We start from the raw sequence: 12,711 nt of genomic DNA on the forward strand, positions 1-12,711 counted from the left end.
TAATAACTTGCATGAATATCAATCATCTAAATTAGTACAAAAGAAGGAGTAGTGAGTGGTTGTATGAAGGGCAACAGTATAAAGTCATAGGTAAGGCATTTCAGTCACCACAGAGACTCGGCACACTAATTCATGGTAGCTGGCCTTTTAACTGCATGACGTCAAGATAATTCAGATAGTTCAAAAATGCACTGACACATACAGAATCTGGAAAAAATAGATCAGTCTAATTTTCCCTTGTAAAGTAATAATTAGATTGTATTCAAATATGTATTTAGTACAGCCTTATACCTCATAGCATGGTGTGTATGTATATATATATATATATATATATTATATATATATATATATATATATATATACACACACACACTTTCAGTTGATAAATGTAGGATTTTGATAGGAACTACAACCTGCAGGTGAGCATGTAAGAAAAAGAAACCCACAAACTGTAGAACTGTGGGATACATGTATTTTCCCCCCTTCACAGTCACTGAGAAATCAATGTTAAGAACTAAGCTGAGGCATCAAAGACCAACAGCCTATCTGACCTGCATAGAGCCCCACTGTGGGGTATAATGCAGCATTGTACACCAGTTACTTAAAGACCCATTCATGCAGACACTAAGTAAATGCATAGGACCGTAAGATGGGGGGCGGACACGATTTACAATAATACCTCCAGCCTTTACGATTAAACAACGTACACACAAATGGAAATATATTCAGAGAGAAGAAGAAAACATCAGATGAAAGTGTTTCTGATTAGAGAAATACAAACCAAAGGTTTTTATTTTTCATAGCCTCCTTTGTCTCTCCATAAAAATAGGGTTGCTCAAAATAAACTGTTAAAAGAAAAAGAAAGTCATGTTTCAATGTAGTCCATGGAAAAGCCCCAGTTTCAGACATTCATTTTTGTTTCACTTCAATCCTCTGTTTTTTTTCCTCCAAAAGCGGAACGGTCAGCAAAGCTCTGTATCACTGCACCACGTCTGTTCCTTTGAAAAAATTAGCATCGGAATGAGCCCTTGCAGAGACAAGTCAGGCAACTGCTGTAATGCATTATTAAATTAGCCCTAAACACTACACAAGCCATTAAGAAGCATGTCAAAACCTAAGGGAAAAGAAATAACACAAAATGCAACCAATAACGGAACAAAGTATTTGCAACAACAGTTATTAGCCTGCACTTCATCTTTACCAGTTAAACCAGTGGGGAATCTTGTGCACACTAAATAAACATGTTTAGATACGTTACAACTAAGAAGCACTGGCAATGTCAAATAAACGCAGCTTAGCTCCAGCGAACAGAGGGCTTAAACCTTAGCTGCAGAAATTCACTGCAGTCCAAAAGCATTTGGCTGATAGCTACTGAACAGCACATTCTATCTGTGCCATTACGCTGCTATCCTTGGACAAATGATTCTATCTATCTAGATTTTGCTTGTGTGTCTTTTTGTGTTTCTAAGTCTGGAGATACCATTTTATTGCATATAATATTTGGCACAATAAAAACTGGAGCTTACATTTGGGGCTGTATTTAGAAACTGGTGCCTGTATAAAGAGTTGTTGTAACTGCATCCTAAATATGGTCAAAAAACAAAGAAAATGCCTCTTTTCTTACAGTAGACAGTACCATCTTCTATTATCAATCCCAAAAGCAATTCAGTATCATTTTCTTTTTAAATAAAAGTCACCAGTTATTAGAAAATAGTTTCAAATTACTTTCTTTTCTAATATAATCTGCCTGTCTCACCACTGCCCAACGGTAGTTTCATTTATATATATATATATATTTGTATTTTTTTTCTTCATATTTATATACTTATGTATAGGCATGTACAAGAAACAAAAAACTGTCTCTGTTTTGCACTTCTGTACAAAAGAAAGTTACCGTTTTGTTCTTTGTGCATTCTATTGCATGAACTGGTGAGCAGATACATGGAGAGGAGAGGCTGGAACAGAGTCAGAGATAGATCCAGAGGGAGCATTGCTCAGATTTGGGTCTCTTGAACCTTCTCCTTGCCGTGAGTAGTCTTAATGACGTAGGGATCAGCAATGGTGCTGATGTGGCTGTGATGCTGTCTGACTGAGCGATGAAGAGAGTTGTTCTGGGTCCAGTGGGCTCCGTAGCCCCCTTGGCGGGACGAGGAGGACACAAACCCAGGCTTAAAGGTGTTGCTGTTGTGTTCCACTAATGTAGGCAGTACCAACACTGTGTCATCAGAGCCACTAGATCCGGAGGTGGGTGGTGGGACAGGAGGAACTTCTTCCTCCATCTGTATGATTTCTATGGTCCTGGCTGCTGCCACCGTGCTTCTCTGTTGATGCCGCTTACGCAACTTATAGAATCCTATCAACATGGCAGCTGCCAGCAAGGTAACAGCAACAAAACAGCCTATGATGATTTTGGTGGTTTTCATCACCTCGTCCAGGCTGGCGGCTGGCAGATTAGGGACTCTGGCAGTGGGGATCGACACCTGCCTTGGAGTTTGAGTGTTTTGGAACAGCACAGTAGGTGTGGAGATAAAGACAGGCTGAAAGACAGAGGGCGAGGCAGGGACAGTAGGCTTGGGTTTAGGGGTCTCCTCCACTGTGGGCTCCAAAACTTCCACTGTTACGGTGGTAAAATAGGACAGATTAGATGTGTTAAGTTCAGCATTGCTGACGTTAAGGTAGGCCGAGGCATTGGAATTTCCAGCCATGTTGCTCACCATGCAGGTGTAGACTCCTGTGTCTGAAGGGAGAACATTGGAGAAGTTGAGCGTCCCATCATTAAGGACAGATATCCGTGGGTGAGCCGAGCCATGGGTCAACACAGTCCCATTGGGGAGAAGCCATCGAACTGAGCTCATGGCAGCTGTGCGACACTTCAGTTCTGCCACCCTCGCGGCCGAGATGTTCAGATCTCTTGGAGCATCAAGTATGAACGGTGCTGAACACTGAAAGGTGGTCTGATCAACTTCCACCAGGTACCGTCCTCTCATGTGGGTCGGTGTGTGGCAGCGCCCACAGCAGGTGGAATTCGTGGGAATGTATTCTCTTAGCCACCAGGAGAGCCACACTACATCACAGTCACATCGCCAAGGGTTGTGGTGCAGGTGTAGCTCCACCAGGTACTGTAGAGGTGTGAAGAGGTTATGGGGGAGGGACGACAAGTTATTATGGGCTAAATTCAGCTCCACCAAAGCTGTGATGTCATCAAATGCATTCCTCTCAATGGTAGTGATGGCAGAGTTCATAATCCACAGTTTACGTAGATTTTTAAACCCACGGAATGCCCCAGGCTTCAGTTCAGGAAAAAGATTCTCTGATATTTCAAGCTCCTCCAATCCTGTCAGTTGTGAAAGATGAGGAAACTCCCTCAGGTTGCACATGCCCAAGTTGAGATACTTGAGGTTTTGAAGGCCCTCAAATGCCCCATCAGAGATATACTCTAACTTTCTTAGTTCTCCCAAGTCCAGTCTCATCAGGGAGGGGACGCGGTTGAAGGCATAGGAGGGGATGCTCTCAATGGGGTTGTTTCTAAGCCACAACTCTCTCAACTTTGACAGGTACTCAAAAGCTCCACTGGGTATGACTGTCAGTCTGTTGTCGAACAGCTCTAGTGTATTGAGGCTGGTCAGGCCGTTGAAGGCTCCCACTTCAATCTGTCTGATAGCATTTCTGCCCAGCTGCAGTACCTCCAGGTGATGCAGGTGCCTGAAGGTATCTGCCTGTATAGTCTCTATGCTGTTTTCCATCAGGTTCAGGTACCTGGTGTTGGCAGGGATGTTTGGGGGAACCCTAACCAAGCCTCGGCGGGTACACACCACCTTGCTGAGCTGGTTAGTGCAGGAGCACACACCTGGACAGTTCTGTGGATTAGCCGAGCCCAACGCAGGGCCTGTGGACTGGCACATACTGAGAGCAGGCACCATGAGGGAGAGCAAGGCGAGCAGGGCTGCATTCCAGGTAGGCTGCACACTAACCTGGCCCAAAGGACTCATGGTGTGGAGGGCTCATTATTCTGCATGGTGGGGGGAGACGGCACACACCAGAGGACAGACCACCCTAGCCTGGCTGGAGCAACTCAAGGCTCCCAAGTTCCATCGACAGTGCAGGGAGATGCTACATCAAAATGTATGTGTGTGTGTGTGAGAGAGAGAAGGGAAAAAAGAGGGGCCGAGAGGGAGACAGAGCGAGAGAGATTAATGCAAGAGAAGTAGCAGAGGAAAAGCAGTGCAGCAATGTAAGAAAAAGGTTGAATAACAGAATCAGTGACGTACCTCATTAGTTTGGAAGTGATCCTTTTTGCCTCTTTCCAAATGTTAAAAGCAACAGTCATGCACCTTGATCATTTATAATTCCCTTCCATGGAAAGACATCAGATTAACGTTTTCTTGTTTTCCTTCTTTGAAAAAGTGAGGTGGCCCTCTATTAGCCAAGGGTACAAAATGGCTCCTGGTATTAAAGACTAAAAGCAGCATGAAAAGCACTTCCAGGCAGAGGTAAGGCCATGAAGGCTTGGCAGGTGCCTGGATCCCTTCTGCCCCCACTAACTGCCCCCCGCCAAGCTGCAGACTCCAACATGCACCTCCACTATGGATAAATCACAATGATCCATAACGCAGTGTAACACGACAGAGGAGGAGAGAAGAAGTGACAAACTTAAATATATGAAAATCCCCAGTTTTGTCGGCTCCTGATACATGTGTTGGCTCGTCGGCTGGTCGCCTGTTTAGTGGAGAGACCTCCCTCACTGTGACTTTGCCAAGGGCTAGTCGGTCGCTGATTAGCCCTGTTGTGACAGAGACTGAGAGACAGAAAAAGGCTAAAGAACTCCCGGCACAGTCATCCCCCCTCTCTTCTCCTCCTCCTTGTTCGTTTTGCTTCCTCCCAACGTTGGGCTGGCCCTGGTCAGAGCAGCTGCAGGCTGCCGTGTGCACAGTTAGCAGTAATCCGTCTATTCCTCCTGGGGGGAAGGGGGGTTGGGGGTGGTGGGAGAGATGGTGGCGCTGGGTGGGGGGTGGAGAAGGGGATGCGCTGCACTGTTGAAGCTTCGCAAAAGGCTGTCGGAAGAGAGAGAGCACTCTTGTCCTCTTCTGAAATGAGAAAAGAGAGAGGATGACGCTGGGAGAATGTGTGTGGAAGTGGTCTCCCTATCGGTATCCAAAAACAGACACAGGTATTGAGGATTCTTCTCTCCACTCGCTGTTTGTCCCCTGGGCTGTCTTCTGCAGTGTTCTTCTGCTTGCTTATTTGTTAGTTTTTCTCCAGGGCTGAGGTAGTAAGTTGTGTCAGTTAGCCATGTGTGTGGCTGTCAGACTTGCGGCTGGCTGGTGGACTACTGCAGTAGCCAGAGTAGAACACAGAGAGAGAGAGAGAGAGAGAGAGAGAGAGAGAGAGAGAGAGAGACAGGGAAAGAGAGGCAGAAAGAGAGAAATTGAGAGAGGAGGGAGAACCACTGACAGATCAAGAGCAAGAGAAAGATAGAGTGCGCGAAGGAGAGAGTGTGAGAGAGATGGAGAGGAGGAGGAACGCAAGCACTCAAACAGGCAGCCCACCGTCACAGAAGCAGCAGGAGCAGCATTCTAATCCACATCTCCTCTTCTTGTTTATTCTCCAATCTATCTCTTTTCTCTATTCCCCCCCTCCGTGTCGGTGTTGCAGGCAGCTAAGATGCTCGCTGCCCCCTCCCTTTGTCCTTCAGTGGGAACGTGAATGTACTGCTGACGCACTCCTCTCAGCTGCTCAGCCAGCCTCAGAGCAGTGCATTGGTTTGATGCAGTGTTCCTGTGTATTAACACATTCAACCTCCCCTCCTTCCTTATCCCTCCTTTTCCCTCCCCTTCACTGTAACTAACTTCTCCTCTCTTACTCTCTTTCTTTCTGTCTGTTTTTCACTTGTTTTGTCCCTCAGTCTTTCTTTACTCTTACTCTAAAGATCACTTTACCTGTGCCAATCCACCCCTCTGTCTTACTGTCTATCTCCCCCAACCTATTATTAAATTGGAAAGCTTCCCATTCCAATGTATCATACAAAGACAAGAGGTCAGACTTTCTATTCTAGTTCCAGAGTGGTTTTGTGTCTCGTGAGCGCAGCAGTACGCCAGTGTTTTCCAGAGGAGATGCAGCTTGCTGCTATTCCTCACCTCTTGTAAGGCACAGTTTGGTGAGTGTTTCCCTATTGCATTATTACCATAAGGGACAACCAGACAGTTTTTTTTTTATTGTATCTGTTTTGCTTATTTTTTCTGTTTGTTATGTGTATGTGAGTGTGAGTGTTTTGAAAATGGGGGGGGTCGTGGGTCTGTGACATCATAGAGGACTGAAATGCTGACTCTGCTTCTCTGTGTCTGCTGGGCAGTCTTCTCTTCAGGGAGGAGAAAGATGAAAGAGCTTACACATAGTTATCTCTTAGAAAGATGATAGAGAAAGACAGAAAGATAGAGGAAAAGAGACTTACCAAGAAAGTGGGGGAGAGAGATGGAGCCGGGTAGGAGGAGATATATCCACGTCCTTGGTGAAATAGGGGAAGGAGCCTATAGAAGTAAGAAGGGAATGAGATAAATATGGATAGTAAAGGACGAGGGAAGCAAATGAGGGAACACGTTGCGTAGTAGCCTTCTCAGTGAAATGGCACGGAAAGGCAAAAAAAGAGGATAAGGAGTAAGGCTAAGGAGTAGGAGAGATGGGAGGAGTGTAGACAATGTTGGATTAAGTTTCATTTGAATGTAGAAGGAGTCTCCCTCTCTGTATTTGGTTAATGACCACATTCTCTCCCTCTCCTCCTCCACTCTCATGTCATGTATATGTGCTATTGGGGTTGTGGTCTATAGAAAGAAAAGGAAAAATAATGTGCATACAATATACATACAATTCTCTTTCAATTTACATTCTCATTTTAATTCCAATTCAAGAAATAAAAAGGGCATGATTGATATTTGCATCCCACTAAAGATGGTATAGAAAAAGCCATCCTCCATGTCCACATTGGACCATAAAGAGGATGGAGTGATACTGAAGCTAATTTCAATGAACACAACTAACAGTTTACAGAAGTAAAGCATGAGTAATAATCCTGTATGATCCTGTGTTTGTGTTAACATAAATATGCATTATATCAACCTGAACTTGTGATAATGCTCAGTATTATCTTCTGGATGTGTGGCTATATTCCCTTTTATTCTTATTGTTTTATTTGCAAAACTCAAATTGAGGGGTCATGGCTTTGAATTAATGAAGACTGCAGAATGACCTTCGTGCCCTTTTCTTTTTTTTGGAAAATCCCCATTGTTTTTCAAAAAAGAGAATGAGTAAAAATGTACCTATATCTCACTGTTTCTTCTCTGCATCAAAGGAGGACTTTGAAAAGGCTGAAATAACAGATGAAATACAAAGACTGAAAAAACAAAAAAATGTGTTTTGAGAGATTACATGCCAAAAAACAAAAAAGTTTTTTGAAAAAGGGCTTACAGCTCAGTACCTATTCTTTTTCCAAAGTTCTTTAGGTGTAAGGGGTGGGAAAGAAGGAAAAAGGGGAGGGAAGCTGGTGGGGGGGGGAGATAACTTTACTAGGTGGTGCACGGGATTTCAGAAAATTTGATAGCCTTTTTGAGGGGCGTTTTAAAAGCTTTTAGGGGGGGCTGACTAAAATCAGTTCACACTGAATTTTACTTTCCCCCTGCTGTCTTTATGGCTGTCTCTCCCTCTTTTCACCTCCATCTTTGTTTCTGTTTCCATGAATTCATTCAAGCCATAGCCTCTGTATTCCAGTTCTCCCTTTGAATGTGTGGAATGAGGTTTTGGGAGAGAATTTATTGCCATGTGAAAATTAATAAATAGTGTGTGGTAAATCATAAGGGGTTTTATGGAATTACTGCATAGAATGATATAGCATCTTGGGTTACAGTGTGTCAATTCCACAACATTAATAAATCTTGAATGTGTCTTCCAATGTCATATATTATGAGCTGAGTTATCCGTTTAGCTAATTTCTGTGTTTGGTTCTTTCAAATTAAATTGTAAATAAAAACAGTGTCAACATCAGGAAAATCAGTGGTCAGAGACTTCCGTTTTCCACTGACAATTTAGCTCACCATAGTACTTACTCCCACTTTATTTTATCAAGACTACAAACATATGACATTATTATTCTGTTAATGTAGAATACCATCATGTGTCAACACCATCTACAAAAAAGTCTACAAAGATGTCTTAATATCTTTGAGACAAAAAAATAAACTGTAAGAAACTACAGAACTGCTCAATGGATATAAACATGTCCAAGGAAAATGCTTTATTTACTGTAATCTGACATAATTTTAATTGTTACCAAAATGAGCAACATAGCACAAAAAAATAATACCAGTATATTTCAACCATCCGAGCCACTTAATGAGTGCCTTTGTTAACTTCAGTACAAAGGTTAATGGATTTAATCAGATCAAATGTGGAACTATGAACTGTACTGTCCAATCACTTCTGGGCATACATATCTGAAGCATATTCTCATTGTGGACCTGTTATGATGTAGTCTGAATATGTGAATACAGGGGATCAAGCCCTTAATACGGGACACTGAATGAGGCCCAAACCCTGTGCCCCTTTGCAACAAGCTGTATAACTTCAAACTTAAAAATGCCAAGACATTGAAGGCTCTGTACTGCTGAGGGGTTGAGAGTGTGTTTACAATCTTTGGAGGGTGTGGGTCAATACCACACTGGAATGGAGGGGGTGAACCAAAAGCAACGTGGTGTTGGAAAGAGTGAGACAACAGTGACATTACTACAGTCAGCTCAATACTGAGCGAGTGACATCCTGCCCTAAAGCTGCATCAGGGTTAGAGGGGAAATTGAATGTTGCAGGAACTTAAATCTACGTGTGTGTGTGTGTGTGTGTGTGTGTGTGTGTGTGTGTGTGTGTGTGTGTGTGTGTGTGTGTGTGTGTTGTGTGTGTCTGAGACCCAATTAGCCGCTGTGGACTGTTAATATCACTCAGGATTCAAGCTATGCTACCGGTCGTCTGTAGCGATAGTTGCTTCATAAGTGTACTGCTCTTACAGAAGATGACCCGTAATTTACACATTCTACTTTGCTTTTTCTGACACTGCTTCCTCTTATCGCTAAGTTCTGAAACAACGTAATCACTGGTAGCAACCGTTTCTACTTAAGTTAGTGAGTGTTAAAAGCTGGAGACATATTCATAAGGCCAAGACTCTTGAGATGCTGAGACTAATAATGCTACTGCCAGCAGCTAAAGCTAGCATTGCCACAGTCACATTACAATCCCCAACTGTTGTGAATGCTAATAGCACGCTATTCAGCTACAGGGCAGACGAAACAACATCCATTGTTTAGTTACTGTTAGTGACTGTTTAACCAATTCAGCTTCACCTCGTTCTGGAGTTAGAACTGATGGATCTAATTAGCTGCTGGCATCAGCCACTACCTTGCCTTAGCTACTGTTCGATGTCTCCTGGCCCCTGTGGGTTCTTTGCTACTCAGCCTGTGCTTAGTGTGGCAGGTCAGCAAAGTGCTGGAGCAGCATTTGGCCTTAGAATATAGGAGTGGAGGGTAAGAGAGAGCGAGGAGACCAGTGGTAGCAGATCAATGTGGCCTGTATTCATTAACCCTCGCTCATGGCTCCCTTCCCTCCCCAATCACAACCCCGCCATTTTAGGACGGCAGGAGGTGATTTATTAGCTGTCCTGGCTCAGTCAGCACCATCGACCCACAGTCTGAGGAGAGTTGACTCACACCAGGATATACAGATTTCCTCACTGTGGGCTGAACTCACTCAGTGATCCGACACCATTCAAAGAGGAACCATGCTGGAGAAAGCAGGATATCAACATATATTTATTTCTATTTGTAAACTTTGTCAGAAGGCAGGAGGGGAGGCTACAGGCAAAACAGTGTGTGTTATATTTATTTATTCTGTGTCGCCATAAGGACAAGTTCCTTCTGAGGCAAAGAAAGAAAATTCTTCCTGAGGTGAGTGTGAAGACTTGTGACAGGCATGGCTAGATGAACCTGAGGCCATGGGCCAAACACACATGCTGTTAAGCTGTGAGGGTCAAGACTTCAAGACATTCATAATGCTACTGCTAGCAGCTGAAACTAGAACTACCACTGTAACATAATGATCACCCATGCTGCTGAGCATATGTATAACAGGAGTTTGGAGACAGACATAAAGCTCTGACAGATGTGGTAGTATCTAACATGTTTGGTGATTCCTTAGGTCTCCTGTAAGTTGAGGCTACTGGTAAAGATAACTACAAATTAAAACTATGTCAATAAAAGATGGATCATGAGGACAGTAATGGACAGAGAAGTGTTTATCTAACTAAGTTTTCTGCCCCTTTTTATAACAAAACCCTTACTGTTGGCATTGAAAATTACAGATCTCTGTGGAAATAAATTTGATTTAAACTATGTATTAACCAGTCCCTCCAGGATTTTGTTGACTTTTTTTAGATTGTTGCGGCCCAAAATGCCTGATGTTGCAGGAGCTTTTGTAGAAAAATTGCAATAAAAGTTTTTTTTTGTATAGTTCTTTAAAAATGAAAAGAAAACTTGTTTTGGGGAGAATAAAGCTACTCTAGGCTGAATTTTCCTAGTAACCGTACCAAAAAGGCTCAAGATGCTGCAAATGTAAAAATATGAAAATGGCTGGTGGATTTAAGACAAAAAAAAAAATTGGCCTGGGACACACATTCATACGGTTTGATAAAGTACTTATTGGACTTTAACTTATCATTGGACTTACAATAACAAACATAGCTGTCCTTAATTTAGGTCATCCGGTACGTCTCATCTACCTTTTTTTCCTGCATCCAGTGTGTGTGTGTGTGTGTGAGTCAGTTGCAGGGGATACTCAGCAGCCCCGCCCGCTACAGAGAGCCGACAGGAATGAAACCCTATCAGCTTTCAGCGACATCTGTTAAAAAGGTTATACATGTTGTATACAGGTTGGCAGGACATTCTGACATGTGCACGGTCTTTCGTAGTTTTGTTTTGTTGGTAAATGTGAGATGTTCGAGTCGCCCACGTCTCGTTAAACATGAAATGAATATGGCCACGTACGTGTGACGTCAGCCCAAACACTCCCACTTTGATCGTTTATCAAACAAATGTGCTAAAAGGTTGCGGTGATTGGTCAAAATTAGGAGTCGCACCTAAGTCACGATGATTGGTTGAATTTGCGAACCAATCAAAAAAAATCCTGGAGAGTCTAACTAAATCAATATGGTATGCTTTTACTTCAAGTTGGCTTGATTTGTAAATCAACTGGGTTATTCAAAGGTTCATCATTTTCTGGTTTCATCGTTTTTTTACAGATAAATGACTTTATTTTAACCCTCTGAGCCCAAGACACTCGCCCACGAGTAAAAAAGTACCTCCGATTCATAGTTTAATAACTTTTGAACCATACAAGCGATTTACTCACTTTTGGTTTAGTTTAAATCCTGACGTTTTCGCGTTTACAGCGGTCTTTTCCCCGTTCTTTCTAGCCTCTACAGGGGATTTTCTATCCATCCAGCTTGGAACTTCAGCCTCTTTGGGCTTTAAATCCATACTGTTATATCCAAGATTGATTCACTTTATGTCCATAATTCATCGCGTTTTGGCTCATTTCTGCCGCTGGCTCGCTCCTCCATCTCTGCTCTGTCTCTCCCGTCTATTGTTTCAGGAAGTACATGCCCATATAAGGCACCCCTCTTGTATGGAAGGCCAGAGGGGACAAAAATGCCTATATACTCTATGTAAGGCCAAATGGTGCACTATTTAGACACATATTTGTTTGTATAACATTGCTGTGGGTGTAATATCAATAAATATGACGTTATTATTGGCATAAGTAAATGTCATGAGAGCAAAACGTCTTGACTTTTTTGGAAAAAATGCATGTATTTTGTCAACTGTATAAGTTATGATTATTTCTTCACAGTGTGACTCCCAAGACATATGAAAAGTGTTTTAGAATGGAAAATGGCTTAGGTTTTACCTATATGTCTGTGATATCAATACATATCTGGAAGATTAATTTATTTATTTATTTATTTATTTATCTTTAAGGCCCTACAACCATTTTTAACATGCAAGTGACCTCACTGCAACCCAAATATTCCAATAACCCAGTTTGTCCTAAAAAAAATGATGTTCATATCTTGACTGTAGACAACAGGGTTGATGTTTTACAAGCTTTTTTATAAAATAAATCCAGACGGAAATTAAACTGTAAAAATGGCCTCAGGGCCCCCAGGGTAAAAGAGCTACAGTTGTTGTATTCATACTTTATGACCCCACAGAAAAAAGGCCAGAAGAAAAAGGATCTTATCCGGTAGGTTTTTGTTACACTTCATTTCAGCACTAGGAGCTGTCCAGAGTATGACTTGTTAAACATCCTGTTGCAGAGGGAGAATGAGTGTGCATGCCTTTCTCCTCATTTGAGGTAGTGATAATTAGTTTGTCTTCAGGTATTGTATTTATACTGTCAAATATAATAAATAATATTTTATTTTTTATTTTTGAGATGATTCTTTCTTACAGATTTATTGAATCAGTTTTAATGTTCTGTATTGTTGCTCTGTATGGGAACTTGACTAAAATAAAAATCCAGGGAGGAGTCAAGCCCATCTTACAGACCTATAGAACAGGCAGGTGCTTAGGAAGGCTAACTCTCTTCTCTTCTGCCAAGATCACCCTCTACGGTGGAGTTTCA

At 42.3% G+C, this 12,711-nt stretch overlaps 1 protein-coding gene across 1 annotated transcript; it reads right to left on the reverse strand.

Annotated features, from left to right (window-relative positions):
- Nucleotides 1-455: 455 nt before the first annotated feature.
- lrrc4.2 (leucine rich repeat containing 4.2) lies at nt 456-5,732 on the reverse strand. The gene is made up of 2 exons (XM_032524529.1): nt 4,269-5,732; nt 456-4,110 (listed from the first exon to the last, which is right to left on the reverse strand). Exon 2 carries the CDS (start codon nt 3,987-3,989, stop codon nt 1,995-1,997), a length of 1,995 nt encoding a protein of 664 aa, XP_032380420.1. The 5' UTR covers nt 3,990-4,110; nt 4,269-5,732; the 3' UTR covers nt 456-1,994.
- Nucleotides 5,733-12,711: the final 6,979 nt, after the last annotated feature.

This window comes from Etheostoma spectabile, chromosome 8, assembly GCF_008692095.1.
Source record: "Etheostoma spectabile isolate EspeVRDwgs_2016 chromosome 8, UIUC_Espe_1.0, whole genome shotgun sequence".
In the NCBI taxonomy this organism is placed as follows: Eukaryota; Metazoa; Chordata; class Actinopteri; order Perciformes; family Percidae; genus Etheostoma; species Etheostoma spectabile.